General features: G+C 55.4%; 1 protein-coding gene across 2 annotated transcripts in view; it reads right to left on the bottom strand.

The window, feature by feature from the left end:
- CAMK2A (calcium/calmodulin dependent protein kinase II alpha) overlaps positions 1-18,278 on the bottom strand; it is a 60,367-nt gene that overhangs the window by 10,690 nt on the left and 31,399 nt on the right. Inside the window, exons 7-15 of one of the 2 annotated variants that reach the window (XM_049648020.1) lie at positions 17,460-17,562; positions 16,063-16,146; positions 15,838-15,932; positions 14,488-14,610; positions 14,029-14,112; positions 12,488-12,530; positions 10,041-10,081; positions 5,392-5,424; positions 4,361-4,409 (exon numbers count right to left, since the gene is read on the bottom strand). In XM_049648020.1, the coding sequence (XP_049503977.1) occupies positions 4,361-4,409; positions 5,392-5,424; positions 10,041-10,081; positions 12,488-12,530; positions 14,029-14,112; positions 14,488-14,610; positions 15,838-15,932; positions 16,063-16,146; positions 17,460-17,562 (655 nt within the window). The remainder of the gene's footprint in view (positions 1-4,360; positions 4,410-5,391; positions 5,425-10,040; positions 10,082-12,487; positions 12,531-14,028; positions 14,113-14,487; positions 14,611-15,837; positions 15,933-16,062; positions 16,147-17,459; positions 17,563-18,278) is intronic. The other variant, XM_049648019.1, reaches the window with a different exon arrangement.

Raw genomic sequence — 18,278 nt, 5'->3', positions numbered from 1 at the left:
TTTTTAGGGCTGAAAGCCTCTGGGTTGGGATTTGCAGGATCTGACGTAAGCTGGCCATCCACTCTTTGAGCATCCTTGAGCTATTTAAATGCCTCTCTGAGTGTGAGCACACAAACCTCAGTGTAGCTTGAATATTGCAGCATATCAGGTCTGGGGTAACACTCTCTATCCCCTCCCTAATTCTGGACACTATACCTCTCTTAATGCAGCCAGAGACTATGGCTAACTTGGCTCTGCCTCCAGCCACTCAGGACATCAAGTTTGCCAGCAGTGGAAGTCTAGTGAGCAGAAATCTCCCTAGTAGCTTCATCTCTGGGATGGGAAATCTGGGAGTCTGGTGCTTCTGAGATGTGGAGAAATTCATTCTGGTTTTGGGTTCCTTCCATGTCCTCAGCAGTCCTGTTGCTGCGTGAGAGATCCATTCAGCAGCTGCTCAGTAGCAATCTCTGGCATTTCTCACCTACCAGGTGTTCATTCATTCAATCCAGGAGTGCTCCCCTACAGATGGGAAAGCTGAGGCCCCAGAGAGGTTAAGGCACTCTCTCAAGGTCACACAGCATGCTGAGACGGAGATTGGATCAGCATTCCTGGCTGGTATTTCCCAGAATGTCTCTGCCCAGATTTTGAGGCAGCTCTTTGGGTTTGGGGAGGAAATTAATTTTTCATGGAGTTGACCAGGAGGAGGTAGGGAAGTGGGAAGGAGCCTGGCAGGGCCTCAGTGCAGCTCAGAGGGTGAGAGGCCTGTGCATGAAGCCTGAGGTGCTCTGAAATATTAATGTCTCTTTCTTTGCTCAGGGGGAAATGTTCCCTAGAGGATGACATTTCTAATTAACTTTAATGTTAGGTCAGAATCTACCCCACCAGCTGCTATTCTCACTTAGTAAGAAGACTTAACAAATTAACACCAGAAAATGGTTTTTTTTTTTTTTGAAACTTTCTCTGAGGCCCGAAGAAGCTGGGGGTGGCGCAGGGCTCCTCTCTCCTGCCAGACATGGGGAGAAGCTTCTGGCTGAGCCAGTGTCTCTTCCATCAGACATGGACTTTTACATGTGGGAGACAGAGCAGGGGACGGGGTCCCAGTTCTGCCAGTAATAACCTGGATATACCCTTTCTCTCTGGGCCTCAGATTCCCCTCTACAAAAAGGGCGTAAGTGAACAAAAATTTAAGACTTCACAAATCTTCCCATCCTGGTCTCTAGAGGAGAGGATAATGGCTGCACATGTGGGGTCTCAGGGACGCCAGCCAGAACCATTACTCCATGTGGACAATGTCTTCGATGGGTCACATTTGACACTTATAATGCATACAAATTTTGCATTCTGTTCCAAACATTTCTCTGTCTAACATATAAATAATTTGTCTCAAAATAATCATTGAGTAAAATCAATGCTCCAAGGAAATGTTATGTGGCCTCTTATCATTCAGCCCTAACCTCCAGTTTGAAAATAAAGAAATTAGGGGCGCCTGGGTGGCTCAGGTGGTTAAGCATTGGACTTCAGCTCAGGTCATGAACTTGTGGTTTGTGAGTTCGAGCCCCATGTCGGGCTCTGTGCTGACAGCTCAGAGCCCGGAGCCTGCTTCAGATTCTGTGTCTCTCTCTCTCTCTCTCTCTCTCTCTCTCTCTGTTCCTCCCCTGCTTGTATTCTGTGTGTGTCTCTCTCTCTCAAAACTAAATAAGGAATAAAAAAAATTTTTTTAAGAAATTAAAATTTATTAAACAATAACTATGTGCCAAATACTGTGTAACCACTTGATACACAGCCTCTCATTTCATCCCCACAGCAACCCGCTGAAATGGAGACTATCGTCATCATCTCTTTACTGAAGGAAGCTGAGGCTCAGAGAGGTTGAGTTTGTTGTCCAAGGTCACCCAGAAAATGGACCGCAGTGAAGAAGCACGGAGCCAGTGACCCCTGTCTGCTCTGAGACCAGCATTATGAGACCACAACGAGCCTTTTCAAAATCCCAGTGCCTCTTATCATTAAGACAGTGAACCTCTAATGTGGGGAAAGCCTTAGAAATGCCATGTCTTGTCCACCACAAACCTATGGAATCAGAATCCACAGGGGCAAGGGCTGGGAATGTGGTTAGAAAATCATACCTGAGGGACTTATGGTGCAGACTTGACCCCAACAGGGAGCTTTTCTTCAAGATGATCCTTTTTTTTGGTAAGTATTTAGTTTTTGAGAGGGGGGGGAGGAGAGTGCAGGCGAGTGGGGGGAGGGCAGGGAGAGAGATTCCCAAGCCGACTCTGCACTGTCAGTACTCGGGAGTCAGACTCGGGGCTCGATCTCACAAACCATGAGATCATGACCAGAGCCGAAATCAAGAGTGGGATGCTTAACATGCTGAGCCACCCAGGCGCCTCGAGGTAATCTATTTTTAAAGGGTGCCATCACGGAAGACTGGTTGGCTCTAGTCCCAGGCTGTGGTGATAGAGTGCCCCCATGCCCAGCTGGGAATGACCACCCAGGGACACACACAGGGTGGGTCTGGTCTCCCAAGGCATCCTGGCAGAGTCGGAAGGTAGCCATGGTGCTCTGTGGGTCACACTGACCTTAGAGGCAGAAATGCAAGGATACCAAAAAATCTGTTACATAGTAAACCACTCTTTCCCCTTCATTGTATTCTTTTAGAGGCAAATGTTTACACTGAGAAACGTCTACACGGATATAGCTGCAATCTCTCCAAGCCAACCGTGTTTTTCTAAATTACAGACACCCCCTAGGTGTCTCCACCATGAGCTGTGAGAACCCCCACCCACCGTGGCTGGTCTCCCTGTCCCACGGGATGGCCGGGCGCAGGCAGCACAGCGGGACATCACGAACTCATCCGGGGATAGGGTCCCCAGAGCAGAAGTCGACACTCGTCCTTTCTGCTCCCACTCCAAGCATGCATGCCACACCTTTGAGCCATGGTTACGAGGCAGCATCCGGAGCCACGTTGCCCAGGTTCAAATCCTAATCCTACCCTTATGAGCTAGAGGACCTTGGGCCAATTTACTCGACCTCTATTTCCCAATCCATAGAAGGGGCTCAATCACAGCACCTGCCTCACAGGGGTGTTGTGAAGCGCAGGTAAATGTAAGGTGCGTGGAACAGGTCTAGCAAGTGCCCCACAAAAGGCAGCCACTGTTCCTGTTACTGTCCTTGCTATTTTCTCCCTTACTATCCAGTCCCAGTTATCTAGGTTCCTCCCCCTCATCCATCTGAAGGCTTTTGGGGACTGTTAGCCCCTGGCTACAGTAGGTCTTTCTCATACGCCTGTCAACTGAACTTTCTGAATTGTTGCTTCCCCTTCCTTTCCTATCATCGCTTCATGTTTTTAAAATCAACTCACTTTTTATTGATTATTTAAAGTAAGCTTTATGCCCAATGTGGGGCTTGAACTCCTAGTTCTTTTTTTTTTTTTTTAATTTTTTTTTTCAACGTTTTTTATTTATTTTTGGGACAGAGAGAGACAGAGCATGAACGGGGGAGGGACAGAGAGAGAGGGAGACACAGAATCGGAAACAGGCTCCAGGCTCCGAGCCATCAGCCCAGAGCCTGACGCGGGGCTGGAACTCACGGACCGCGAGATCGTGACCTGGCTGAAGTCGGATGCTTAACCGACTGCGCCACCCAGGCGCCCCTCTTTTTTTTTTTTTATGAGCAATATAGACTTTATTTTTTTCCAGATTTTGCACAGTGAATATCAGTTTTCTGCTCCTTTCAGTAGCATTTAAGAGTGACGTTTTAGGAGTTATTTTATGTGCTCAGGACTCCAAGTTCAAGAGTCAAGAGTCATATGCTCCACTGACTGAGCTGACCAGGTGCTCCTAAAATCAACTTTTTTTTTTTTTGAGACAGAGAGAGAGAGAGATCAGGGAAGAGGGGCAGACAGAGAGAGAGAAAGAGAATCTTAAGCAAGCGCCATGCTCAACATGGAGCCCTACATGGGGCCCCATCCCATGACCCTGGGATTGTGATCTGAACCAAAATCAAGAGTCAGACGCTCAACCAACTGAGCCACTCAGCCGCCCCCAAATCAACTCATTTTTTAAAAATTCAAAAGAAAACGTCTACCAGTGTGATACATCTATGACTTGGCTATGTTAATCCTTTCCCTAAAATGTACCAAACTACATACATGACCCCTACAACAGGAAAAGCCTATCTGCACGCCACCAGTGGACCAAGCACCTCATATGGGGAAACAGTGCCCCGCAGCGTGCCCAGTCTATGAGCGGCCACAGCCACGTTCTCTGTGGAGGAACAGGACGCACGTTGGTACTGGGGCCCTTCCAAGCCCGGGCTGTCAGTAAAGGGGGCCTGCTGGGAGGCCCAGGGCACCCAGACACTGGAGGCAAGGCCCCCCTACCTTTGGTGTCTTCATCCTCAATGGTGGTATTGGTACTCTCTGAAGATTCCTGCCAAAGAGAACACGGGACACGGTGAGGCCTGCCTGGCAAGTGGGAAGACGCACGGCCAGTTTCAGGGCCGCCCCGGCTGCCTGATGCTGTGGCCCGGTTTCCGTAAGCCTCGCCGGCTCTGCCATCCAGATGCTGCACTGAAAACCCTGCCAGACCTCCAGGCCTAAGGAGGGGGAGGGCCCAGCTGAGCGGGTGGCTGGTGGCAGGGGGCGTGGATGAAGGGATGGTCGCAAGGAGAACCCTGGCCTTTCTGGAAGGGTTGGGAGGGCTCCCTGGCCCTGTCAGCTTGAGGGAGCCAAGAGGGGGTGTGGAAGAGCAGAAAAGGCATATGGTGGCCACAGAATGGGGAAGGAATACACACACTGGCAGGAGAGGAAGAGAGAGAGGCAGGGAGGCCCAGTGTGAGAGAGGCTGGGCCTCCGGGGGAGAAAAACCACACAACTGAGGGAGACAGCGATGGAGTCAGAAAAAGAGGGATGTGGGCCACCATGCCACCACTGGATCCCCTCGACAGAGGCAGGGGCTGGTGGCTCCTCTGCCACCGGCAGGCCCTGGGTAGCGTCGAAAAGCTCAAGAAGGGCCTCTCTGGCGCCCACTCCTTTGGCCAAACCGAGCCCCCCCTCGCCGCAACTGGCACAAACCAAGCCCTGAGACGAGTTCCAGAGCGGAGGGCGGGGAGAAGCGAGAAGCCAAGGGCTGGACGTGGGATGGGGTTCAAATCAACCTTCATACCTGAGGGGGCTCTCAGGTCTGCCGCCAGGCTGCTGGTCTGGGCCATGGAGTTGGAGGTGTCAACAGAAACACGCCAATGACACGCACACACAACACACATGTTGTCGCACGAGGCACACACGTACCAAGCACGCCCTGAGCACCCTCTCCCCGCCCCGGGTTCCCAGTGCAGCCCTGCAGGAGGGAGGCGGGAGCGAGGGTTTGAGGCCCAGCATTTACCGGCGTTTGGGAGACGGCAGACACTCACCATTAACTGAACGCTGGAACTGGACTTTCTTTTCTGGAAAAACAAGGAGAAGAGATGGGACAGGAAAAGACACAGCGTGAAAACGGCAGGGAAGCAGAAGAAACGGCAGGGAGCAGAGAAACAAAAGACAGGGGAGGTTTGGAAGGATGATGGGCCTCAGGGTCACCCTCTGTGGTCCCTCGCCAGCGTGGCATTGGGGCATGAAGTCAGGGCCACCAGCAAGAGCTGCCCTAGTATGGCCAATCCTCTCTCAGCCTGAAGCTCTCGGGGCCTCGTGCACAACTGCCTGGGGCTCGCCATCCAATCGCAAGCTCCAGGCCGGGCCTCGCCTGGACCAGGGCTCCCCCTACACCAAGCTCTGACGGGGGAAACCAATCCTAGGGCTTGGATGCCAGTTGCCTAAGGCCTCCGGAAGCCAAAGCTCTTGCCGGACGAGAGGGCGCTCAGGTCTGGAGATGAGGCCCCGTGTCTCCTCCTAGACTCCCCACGTGTGTCTCTACTGAAAGAACCCCACTCCCGGGTGGGTTGAGCGTCATAGTCACTTGGGAAACTTGTCGAGAATAAACATCACCAGGCCTCCTCAAGGAGTTTGATAACTGGGTGTGGGGCGGGGCCTGGGCATCTCCATTTTAAACAGTATCACCAGGTGACTTCAAAGCAGGTCCCGGTGTGGAAACCAGTCCTTTAAGTAGCCTTTGAAATCCTGCTTCCCAGCGATTGGCCTGTTCAGCTCCTTTACGGTGACAGAGAAACTGAGGCACAGCCAGACGCATGGCTGAGCCCAGAATTTGAGTCTTTAGGTCCTGCCCTCCCTCCTACTCCAGTTTTTGGGGGATTTGTAGCTTCATTCCTATTATTGGCTGGGGAACCATGGGAAGGAGAGAAAGTTAGAGGACACGTGCGGATTGTCTTCTCCTTCGCTCACTCCTAAGCTAGGTGATGCAAAGACTCACATTCAGGAGGGGCTGTAGGTCAAGACTGACGCTAAAATTGGACAGATGGGAAGCTGGGGTCCAGAGACGGGCAGTGACCTGCCCGAGGTCTCTCAGCCAGCTGGTAGCAGAGGAGAGGCTGAAACCCCTGAAATGCAGGCTTTCTCCTCTGTCCAGGTCTCCAGGCCCCACAGCCTGATGGCGCTGCAAAGGCCCGTCCTTCCTGGACGCGTTTACGTCTAAGAGGCCTGGAAGCTGTCCCCCTCGCTGTACTGTGAGCAGGGACAGACTTGAGATGCCCTCAGGGTAGGCCTTTGTGGGGGCGGTGGGGGGCGGCAGAGGCACTGGCTATTCTCTGAGGATCCTTAGGTCTAAGTCTGCACTCTCTGACTTCAAGATCCAGGATCCTCTGAGGGCCAGGAGGAGCCCAAGAGCCTGTGCTCTCCGTCCAGGGCCCCCAAAGATGTGGCAGAAGTGACTCACTGGGCACTGCCCAGTGTAAAGTCTCACAGTCCCTGCATCTGCCGCAGCTCGATAGACTCCCACAGCCAGCAGCCCGCGGCCAGCCCCTCATCCCCTCTTCTAGCAGAAACCTGAGGAACGCAGGGCCCGGGGTTCCAGGCGGGACACGAGGAGGGAACACAGAGCAGAGACTGCATCAGATTCGGACATACAGTGACAGGATGGGACATGGGGGAGAGGAATCACGATGGCACGGATGGGACACCAACAGGGGGCAGTGAGTGGGGCTGAGGGGTGGGAGCAGTCGGCCGCTCCTCATAGAAGCAGAGGCTTAGAGGTGGCTGGGAGGCGGGGGTGGAGGGCATCACTTCTGGCCAACAGAAAGGCTCGATTTCCCCGGATCACAAATGATCATGATGCTAATAATAACCCCGCACTGACCAGGGGCTTTCACCAAAAGCAGAGTCACATCTCCCAGAACCACGTGCAAAAGCGTGGCTCTAGGGTTAGCAAAGACGGCAGACATAAAGTAGGGTCAAAATTAGCCTTGCAAAGCCCATCAAGTACAGTACGGTGTTATCTCTGTTCCCCAACCAGCCCTTTTCCCGTCCAGCGTTGGAAGCAATCACTGGGGCTTCAGCAAAGCCTCCGATGAAGTCAGTGGTTTCTTTAGGGACCAAGTGGTAAGAAGAATATGTACGTCCCCACTTGGGCGGAATGTGTGTTGTTCCAAGCAGCACACGGTGTGACCCCCCCCCCCCTCCCAGAGCCCACTCTGGTGTAGAGCCTCTCACTGGCCGCAGGAAACACCTACCATTCTCCCCTTGCACGGATGGCAGGACTGATGACCCAGATCGCCAAAGGAGGGCACGGTGGGGCCCATCAAACCAACGGTTCCTTGACTGGAGGTCCAGCATCACTCATAGTGAAACACATGACTGGACCCCCCAGAGCAACACATTGCAGGCTAGGCTCCCCAACTCCCGGGCAGGCCCCTGGTTAACTCTGGCTATTCCTGGCCTTTGGGTTTCTCTTCGTCCACACCAAAGCCACCTGAGAAGCCGCTCAGGGTCTGTCCTGCTGCTGCAAGAAGGAGTGGCTCTTTCTGCAGCTGGGCCCACCGGCACGCCTTGCGGTGACTAGCCAGAGTTCCGCCATGCTACGTGATGTCCTTGCCCCCAGATAGCCTCTGCCTCCTGGCCTGGGCTGGAGAGGAGCCAGAAGGGAGCTTCATCCCAAGACCCACTATGAGGGAGGACCTGACCTCACATCCAACGGCTCTGTGTCAGCCTTTGCCAGGGCCACACCCAAGAGCCAAGCAGAAGGGGCAACCCTCCCTCCGCCCCTCCTCCTCCGCTGACTTCAGCCACAGCCCACCCGCACCTGTGACCTCTGCCCTATGTCCTTCAAGTATGATTTTTTTCCCGGGGACCCCAGCACCCCCAGTGTCTACCCACTAGGGCCAAGAGGACCCCGGCTGCTCCAAACTGGGCCACCCTCATATTGTACCTCCCCCCATTACCCTTTCCATTTGGAGGGGGGAGAGCGTTTGACTCATGCATGACCCAAAACAGCCAGGCAGCCAGAACTCAATTCTGGATTCCATCCTAGGATTTGGGATAGGTGTGTGTTAACTTTATAAATTGGGTTGGCTTTAGAGCTGTGTTTCCAAAGACTTCCTTGATCAAACTTTGTTTTCAAGGGAAATCTTACTTGCAAGTCCGATCTAGAAAACAGAAAAGATAATACTGACTAGCATCTCATGAGCAAGGATCGCACGCCAGTGCCCCTGCTGAATCCTCAGGATACGCTGGTTTGCTTCATCCTCACAAACAGCCCCGGGAGGTGGGAATCCCTTTTACTCCCATTGCCCAGATGAGGAAACACAGGCTCAAGGGATTGAAATAACCAGCTGAGGTCTCTAGCTGCTAAGTCCTCCCTGGCTCCCTTAACCACTGTGATGTCTGTTACATGGAGCTATTTGGCTGAAGTGGGTGTGAGAAGCCGAGAATCTTCTCTGCTCAGCCTCCCCCTTTCTATCCCGTGCTCCCTGCTGCTAGAGATGCCTCCCCAGAACCTTCAGGCTCCAAGAAGTTCAGTTTGAAAACTACTGACTTTGGCTGATAACCAACTAATTATGTATTCCTCACGTACCCAAGATGAGAAGGAAAAATGATTAGATAGGGTTTTGTTGGCTTTTTTTTTTTTTTACTCTTCTGTTTTAAAGCTTATATCTTAGAAATGATGGAGTCCACATGCCCCCCCCCCACACACAACCCATTGCACATTGCACTTATGAGGAAAACTTAGCCCCCAGAGGACTAAGGGCAGAGAGGAGGCCCAGATCCTGGCCTCAGCCAGCCATCCCAGATCTCCTCCCATGCAACCCATAAACCAAACGAAAGCCAGTGGCCTGAGACCATAAATGCCACTACAATGAAGCCATGAAGCCACCAGCCCACCTGGATGGCTGTGTTTGGACAGCATCCCACACCTTCCAGCATCCTGGGCACAGCCCAGCCCTGGGGTCCTGGCCAGGCAGGGCTCTGAGCCCAGAAAAAGGCAGGGTCTCAAGAGAGGAGAGCCCACAAGGCAAGCCAGTGGCAGGGGAGGAGGGGGCCGGAGAGGGAGGGGGGCCAGGCCCCAGAAAGCAGAGGGAGAAGAGAGAGGAGGGAAGGAGGGGTCAGCAGGGTGTGGGCGGAAGTAGCTCGGGCAGGGCATCGGGGGTGGGGACAGAGGGCAGGCCTGGGTCATGGGGAGGAGGAGATTCTTGGCCCTGAGCCGGCAGGCCTTGACAGGGTGGGTACCTCTGTCAGATGATTGGCTATCCAACCTCCATGGACTTCGTGGGTGGGACTGGGGTGCACACTGGGTCAGGGGCCCATTCCAGCCAGCCCACACTCGGGGAGGAGGAGGTCACCCCTCATGATCAGCTCTGTCTCTTCTTTGTACCCTCTCACTTTCCAGTCTTCCCGTCCCAGAGAACCACAGGTATCTTCAGACCTGCCCCTTTCCTTGCGCCCGCCCCAACTCCCCTGGCCACCTGCCTCTCCCACCTACTTTCAACCCTCCCCCTTCCCCTCCCCCCAGCCCCCCCCTCCCCCACCAATCCTGGGGACAGCCCGGCCGCACGAGTGACCACATCTGCCCACAACACCTTCAGCAAGGCCTGGGTCTCGTCCCAGCCCTGAAAGGCAGGCCCTGTTGGTGGAAACGCTGCCTGACGCTGGCCCTGCCGGGCTCCCGGGGGCTTACCTTCACACCATCATTCTTCTTGTTTCCTCCGCTCTTCCCTCCTGCGGAGGAGAAAAAGTAGAGGGTTACCAACACCAGGCAGGGCACCAAGGCCCATAGGGTAAGGAACAGCAGCATCCGCGGGCAGGCGGAGGGCACAGAGCCGGCTCAGTGATCCGGGGGACACCTCCTCCTTCTTCTCCTCCTTCCTCCTTGGGGCCTGGACTGCCGGTGGCCCCCTAGGTGGGCCTGGGCTCCCCCACTCTCAGCAATCTTGAGTGTGACCCTCTGGCCCCATGGGTTGTAAGAGGTGATCAATGTGTCCCAGGCCCGTGGGGTTGCTGTTTCAGCCCAGGGATTCCCTCTGGATCCCAGTCACCACCCGTGCTGCTGGTGGCCAACCCAGAGGCCTGGCTGCCTGGCCCGGGGCTGGACGCTCCCTCCCCACCCTGGCCCACTCTAATTTTAGCCCCATGCTACTGCAGAGGTCATGTGTCAGCCCTGCCTACTCACTCCGGACAGCTGCGAGCGTCGTTTTGCCGGTGATGAGAAGCAGATGCCCCGCTCTGGGGCCCATCCCTGCCAGAGCACCCACCCCTACAGAGGCCTCCCTACCCCTAAATTCCAGAGCCCCATGCTCGGGCTGGCCGTGTCCCTGGTGCTGGGAAAAGCAGAGCAGCGGTTCTCAGGGAGGCCCCTCCTCTTGTTGTTCCTCTTTCCTCCTTCCCTGCCTCCTGGACAGAGCCCCTGGAGAGGGCAGCAGCCAGGAATCGGCAGGAACGCCCAGCCCTGCCCAGCCCGGCATCTGGCCGCTTCAGGCTTCAAACAAATGCCTTAAGTTACATGAGACAGGATAACTATAGAGTGCTTAGCACAGCACTTGACCTCGATGCAGTAGATGGTCGGTAAATGGTAGCCACTGTAAGTCCTTCTCCCGGACGCTGGGAAATGGGGAGCCTGGGAAAAGGGGCGGCATGGGACATGGATGCCCCAGAGGCTCAGAATGACAGGTTCATGCTAGCCCAGCTTCCCAGTCCTTCTCACATCTCTACCTGTGACCCCTTCCAGGCAAGTCTCCCTCTTAGAAAGTAAATGCAGGGGTGGGTGCCTCTGGATCCCAAAGCTGGGAGGAATGAGCTTCCTGGGCTGGACTGGGGTGTACAGAAGAACAGGGGGAGTAGTTGCCCCTCCAGCTTCAAGGGGGCGCTCTCAGCTCCAGCCCACAACCGCAGGACTGTGGGTCCCATGAGGTCACATGTTCTGATCTTCAAGAGAAGACAGAAATCTGAGTTTTTCTATGAAATCGCCTACTTTTTAAGTGCTGGGAACTCTTTTCAAAAACACCACTGTTTTAAAACACCACTGGTCCCACAAGCCCATCAAGAGATGGGAACTGACCCACGGGCACCATCTGGACTAGAGTTTCTAGGGGCCCTTCAGACGTTAAAAAAAGACTCTGACTGTCTGGGTGGCTCATCTTTCAATTTAAGGAGCTGCAGGATCCTTGTCTGAGGAGAGAGTGGGAAGGCAGTTAAATGCGGTGGGGCAAGCCCAAATGTGAAATTCCAGAGTTTTCCCACCCGTGGGTCTCATTCTTCTGGCTGATTCAATGGGCAGATAGACTTTCTGGGAAGCCAGAGCCATAGCTTCCCAGAGCCGACCCCTTGCTGTGAAGCCGGCCACGTGTCCACAGCAGCCCTCTCCAACTGGCCCAGCCCCAACCAGAGGGCCCCTCGGGTGAGCTTTGCTATATCTGCTCAGCTGCCCCGTCAGCTGTCCGGGCTCCCCAGAGAGAAGCCTCTGGCAGGCATTGACCTGGGTTCTCTCCCATGCGCCAAGGGGAGCTTCTTGCTAAGCCCTGATGCAAATCCCTTCCTTTTCTCTTTGGGGCCACATGCCACAGGTCGTTGGGTACTCCCTGCCTTAACCAGCCGGCTACGGCCAAGGCCAAAGACCATTACCCCGGCTCCCTGGTGACCCGTCATGGTTAAGGGCTTGCTCCGGGGTTGCTCAAAGCTGCACCAGAAGCAGGCTCTGCCTCTCTCTGCCTAGCAATGGCCCCCACTGCCTTGTCACAAAGGCCATCTGAGTGAAAGCATGGGGACTGCTTAGCACAGGGCTCAGTAACAGCGGGGAACAGGAATATTGCTACTTCCTGGGCCTACTTCAGTCCTGCCTGGACGTGTACCCCGGTGTTTGGGAGGACTCCCCCTGGGGCTGGCCCAGCCTGAGAACCCAGCACTGCTGTGAGTTTGGGGCGTTAGCCTTTCCTGATGGGCCTTTGGCCTGCTGACCTTTCACCTCTTGCCACTTGTGGGTGCAAGTGACCTAAGCCCCCAGTCTTTGGTCCTCTGTAGCCCTCACTCTCCCCAGGCCCCTGGCTCAAGGCCACCCAGATATCCAACAGGGCAGTGCTTCCAACAGACCTGTGCGGGACATATTTGGGGCTCTGAGGTCCCACCACCTACCAGAGAAGTTCCTGGTAGCCAGCATGGTGGTAAGGATGGCTCCCTGCAACAGAGAAGGAGGGGGCATGGGGCACAGGAGGTCAGAGGTGAGGGGGGAGAGGAGGGACAGAGAAACGGGAGGGGCGGGGGGAGGGGAGGCAGGTGCTGCATTCAGACACAAAGCCAAAGCCTTCTGCCCTGCCCCTCCATCTGTTTTCACCCCACAGCCCAGAGACCGTCCCTGCCTCCCTGGGGAAGTCGGGGAGAGCTAGGCCTTAGCTGGCACAGCTCCTGGAACAGGGCCACCCTAGCAGCAGATATTAATAGGTCCCACTGGCCTGGTAAAAGGGCTCAGGGACACCTGTCAGTGGGGGCTCCTAAAGGCCAAGGAAATGTCCTGCCTGGACAAGGACAATAGACCTGTCCTCCCGGGCCCCCTTTACTCTCCACCCGGTACATTCGAGCCCTCAGTTCATCATTAGTTTGTCCACTCGGGGCTCCTGGGCTCAGAGCCGTGGACGGTTAACAAAGAAACTCTTTTGTCTCGATGAGGGGGCTAAGGCACCACGCTGTTGGTTCTGACAGTCTGATCTGGACACTCTCTGAGTCTGACAGTTCATGATTTTAAGACATGAACAATGGTTCTGACATTTTGCAATTTCCTCTGCGACAGCTCCCAGTGGGGGTTGGGGGGGTGGGGGGCAGTGGGACTTAGTTCTCCAGGCCTCATGCTGCCCACCACCCCCTTGGCCCGTGTCCCCTTCCTGAGCTACCACATCAGGCCTGGGAGCAGTTGGTGAGGAGGTTCTGAATGAGTTGAGGCCTCAGCACCTGTCACTCAGCGTTCTGATGCCTTCTCTGTTCCAGCGGGCTGGAGATTCCTCAGTCATTCTTCCTACCTGCTCGTGGGGTCCCTGGCAAGGTCTTAGGCCAGTAGCTATCACAGCCCCGGGGGCACACATGACCTGCTTGAGAGGCTGGCAGCTCCGGGCCCACCTGGGTCCCACTGTGGCTTCCTCTGGGCCGTGACCCCTGACCACGTCTCTTGGCTTGTCATCTCCTGTGTTTGGCAGCCGGATCTCTCATGCCCCTGGCCTCCTGCCCCATCCCATCTCACCCCCTAGGACCCCTCACCAGCCACTCTGGAACCACGCTTCCGGACTTCTGCACGAGCTTTTCTCTCCGTCTGGAACATCTGCCCACACTGACTCCACACCGCTAACACCTGCTTGTCATTTGGGGCGTCTGCTTAAATGCCACTTGCCTAGCAAGTCTTCCTGGGATGCTTCCGTGGTCCTCCCAGACCTCGCCTGTGGCCCTGCTGTGTACTCCTCCAGCCCCAGGGTGTGCCCAGGCATAGCACTCACCACTGCCCCTTAATGTCCTGCTTCCTTGTCTGTCCTTTCCACCGCCCCCTCCCCAGCCCAGACAGTAGATGTTCAGTAAATGCTTGTTGACTCAGTGAAGGAAAGAACTTGTGAGGGGGTCTCTCGGCCTCTGTGGAGACCCGACCAAGCTACTCCATGTCGGGGGCAGGGCTCGGGAGGGCCGGGACCCGTTACCTTCAGTTTTCTCCTGGCGTTGAACTTCTTCAGGCAGTCCACGGTCTCCTGTCTGTGCATGCAGGAGGCCACAGTGGACCGATGCTGGAGGAAGAGGGGAAAGGTCTGTGAGTGGAAGCCAGGCCCGCCCGAGGGCCCCTCGGCAGGGTGTCTCATGGAGATGTGGTCGGGATTTGGGGGGGAGGGGCGGGGGGACAAATCTCTGTTCTAGGGAATGCTGTCCACACTGCAGGTGCTTGGCACCCCCGGCACCCGACATTCAATGCCAGCAGCATCGCCAGTCATGACGTCAACGCCTCCCGTTCTCACTTCTCCCTGAGAACCACAGCCGGGCAGCGTCTCGTGAGCAAGCTCCCTTGACCCCATGTTGGGCCTGAGGGGCCAGGAGCAGAGCCATGGGGGTCCGGACCCTGAAGTCAGGAGGGGCTCCTGGGACGGGCCCTGCTGAGGAAGGCTCACCGAGATCCAAGGGTGCTTGAGGGCCTCGGCGGCCGTGATGCGTTTGGATGGGTTGATGGTCAGCATCTTATTGATCAGATCCTTGGCTTCCGGGGTGACAGTGTCCCATTCTGGTGACGGGAACTGGAAGGGGCAGAGGGGCCAGGTTTGCCCAGCCTAGCCCAGGCCACCCCTGCGATCCCCCAGCCCCTGACTGGCAGGGGAGCAGGCAGGGGTCCTACTGCCCATCCACTCGGGCATCCACAACCAGGAGGAGTGGGGACCCTCAACGCAGGGACCCCCCTGGAACCAGAGGAGGGACAGGGTGCTTTGCCGCCGGGGACAGATCAGAACAGAGGCCAGAGGGAAAGGAGGACTTCCTCTGTTGTTCTAAGGCTGTACCTTGTCTGGGGAGCAGTAGGCCAGCGGCTATAGGCCAGACTCCAGAGTCAGAAGGCTGAGTTTAAGTCCTGGCTCTGCCTCTTAGGCTGTGTGACTCTGGACAAGTCATGTGACTCTCAAACTGCCTCTAGAGATGTTGTGAGGATTAAATATGACGTGAAACACACAGCGCATAGCTTGATAGAAGCAGCCTTATTGAAAATCAGTATAGGGGCGCCTGGGTGGCTCAGTCGGTTAAGCGTCCGACTTCGGCTCAGGTCATGATCTCACGGTTCGTGAGTTCAAGCCCCGCGTCGGGCTCTGTGCTGATGGCTCAGAGTCTGGAGCCTGTTTCAGATTCTGTGTCTCCCTCTCTCTCTGACCTCCCCCGTTCATGCTCTGTCTCTCTCTGTCTCAAAAATAAATAAAGGTTAAAAAAAAATTTTTTAAAAAAGAAAATCAGTATAGCTTGGTCCTTAGGAACACAGACACTAGAGCCAAACTGCCTGGGTTCAAATCCCAGCTCCACCACTTTCGGCTATGCAGGGTGGGCAGTTATCTAACCTCGCTGCGCCTCAGCTATCTTATCTGTAAAATGGGACTAATACTCACACCTATGTCATAGGTTGGTTTGCAGATTAGCAGTAATATATATATAAAGCATCTAGAAGAGTCCTCTATCAGTGCTAGCTATTATTATTATTTATGTGTGCATTACTATTGGCGGGAGCAGGGTTGGGGGGAGTTGAGAGTCCGGCTTCTGGACCTACCCTCCACCTCTCATCCCACTTGGGTGCTGTTTCTGCCCTCTGGGGCCCCGGGCTAAATCCCGTCACACAGAGGCTCAACCGTGAGGCGAGGCCTCACGCATCAGCCCTCAGGCTCTACCCGCCCCACAATTAGAGAGTGGCAGGGGGCCTAAGTGGGTTGGGAGGGCAGGAGGGAGGCACAGGGGTTGACAGGGAGGCTGGAGAGAGGAGGGACACTCACATCATAGGCGCCGGCTTTGATTTGCTGGTACAGGCGGTGCTGGTCCTCATCCCAGAATGGCGGATACCCAACCAGCAGGATGTACAGAATGACCCCTGGGAAGAGGACCAGGAGAAGCCTCACCCCACTGTGGGGAGGAGCCATGAAGAGGGGAAGGATGGGAAAGGAGAGGGCAGCAGAGGGGCAGGTGACAGGGGGGATGAGGTGGCTTCGGGGTAGACTCACCACAGGCCCACAGGTCCACAGGCTTCCCATACGGGTCCTTCCGCAGCACTTCCGGGGAGAGGTATCCAGGCGTCCCTGCGAACCCTGCTCCCCAGACACCCAGACAGGCAGACACACACACAGAGGTTGGCACGTTAGCAAGCCAGAGCAAGATCCTGCTGGAAGAGGGATGAGGTTGCCCTGGAGATGAGGAAAACACTCCCTGCCCCCCAAGAGTGTGTCGAGGGCAGGAAGCTCTGGCCCGGCCAGGCAGCAAAGCCTCTAGACCCGGCTGGACAAGTCCACAGTGCACCTGTCACTACCCCCACTCCAGAGCCTATGGCAGAAGTCATCAATCAATCCCAGAGTCCTTCCCGTGGGGTCCTGACTCAGCATCCCTCACTTCTAACAGCCATCCTGCAGCCACTATCAAGCGCTGGTGGCACGCTGGACAAAATGTCCTTGCCGTGTCAGCTGTAGCCGAGCAGAACCCTTGCCCACTCCCCACCCTTGTCGGAGCTGGTCCTGGGAGAGGAGGAGGACTCTCCCCAGCTCTGGTTTTGCCTTAAGTCTCTTTTTCTTCGAGGCCTCGGTTTCCTCATCTGTCAAATGAGGGATTAGGGACACCTCCCTTCACCACCTCCCGGCATTGTTGAGAGGATCTCGCTGGCAACAAACGGGCATCCAAAGTACTTTAACAGATAATCCAAAAAACAGTGACTATCTCTTAAGTGTGTGTTCTAAGCACGGAGCTGAGCACTTACACGTCTGGTCTCACTCCTCACACAGCCCTGAGGAACGTGCTGTTATCACCCCCATTTCACAGGTGAGGAAACAAAGGCTCAAGCAAGGTGACGTGACTCGTCCCAAATCACACACCTCCTAAGTGGCAGAGTCAGAACTTGAACCCAGAGCTCTGGCTCTTAACCGATGATCAAAGGTGCCCACTAAAAAGTTTCCCCAGATAGCGGAAAGGACTTAATTATGCCAGAATCTCAGAGTGCTCGGGCTTGTCTGAGCTTAGATCCTGGCTCTTCCCCTTTTGATCTCCCGTGAACTCTTCCAAGTTTCTTAGCCTCTGTTTCCCATTTGTAAAATCAGGATAATTAGCCCCGGTACCCAGGCTGTTAGGGGAACCCATGGAAACGCCCTAGCCCGTAGGGATGGTGCACGTGTGTGTGAAGAAGCCACGTACTCTTTTCATGATAACTGTGTCCCTGTGCCTGAGTCCCGTGGATATAGGATGGGCAACACCCAGTGACCAGGGGCTGACTGGGCTGCGACCGCTGCTCCTAGAGCCCTGGCTAGTGCAAGAGCCATCTCCCACTTGCCCCTGCTTGGGCAGGACTCTCCTAGACGCCAACGTGTCAACACAAGGCCGGCCCCCAGTGCCCCCGGCACCCCCTGCTCCCACTCACCGAACCATGCCTGCTGCTCCCCTTCCACCTCTATGGCCAGGCCAAAGTCCGCCAGCTTCACCGCGGCGCCCTTGAGCTTGGAAGCCAACAGCAGATTCTCCGGCTTCCCAGGACCAGAGAGAAGAGTGAAGTGGGGGAAGAAAGAGCCAGAAGACAGTGATGAGCAGATTCAGAACCTCACCTCCGGGGGCCTGGGCGTACGGAGGAGCAGCTGGACAATCCAGAGGTGCCCTGCACCCGCCCCTCCAGTCCCGGCCACGGGACCCTGAGCTTCAGCCCCCAGAGAGGGGACGACCCTAGGGCAACACCGCCATCTACTGCACCAGAAAGACCTTTTCCCCACCCCGCATCCCCTCCTTCACCTCACCTCAGGGTTTGGGGCTGGGGCTGCAGTGAGGGCAGGGAGTTGGGGCAATAGCCACCACTATAATAGAGAAGAAGGAGCGATATTTATTGCGCCCCTCCTAGGTGCCAGTCACTAGGCTAAGTGTTTTGCATACATCATCTTATTGCCTCAACAACCTTTGGGGTCAGCATCATTCTCCCCGTTTTCCACAGTAGCCTTCCTACATTCCCCGAAACAGTCATGCTTGTTCCCACCTCAGGGCCTCTGCACTTCCCGCTCCCCCTGTCTGATTTGCTCCTTCTCTGAGCTCCACAGAGCTGACCTCTTCTCTTCATCTGCTCTCACCTTCATGTCACCCTGTCAAAGGATCCCTCCATGACTATCCAAAGGAGGAGCCCCCAGGTAGCCTCTGTCTTAGCAACTTGTTACTACCTTCAGAGATATCATCACAATTTGTAATGTTTCCCCATCTG

This window comes from Panthera uncia, assembly GCF_023721935.1.
Source record: "Panthera uncia isolate 11264 chromosome A1 unlocalized genomic scaffold, Puncia_PCG_1.0 HiC_scaffold_17, whole genome shotgun sequence".
Classification (NCBI taxonomy): domain Eukaryota; kingdom Metazoa; phylum Chordata; class Mammalia; order Carnivora; family Felidae; genus Panthera; species Panthera uncia.
Note: the sequence above shows the minus strand (reverse complement) of the source record. Positions and strands in the feature narration are given on the sequence as shown.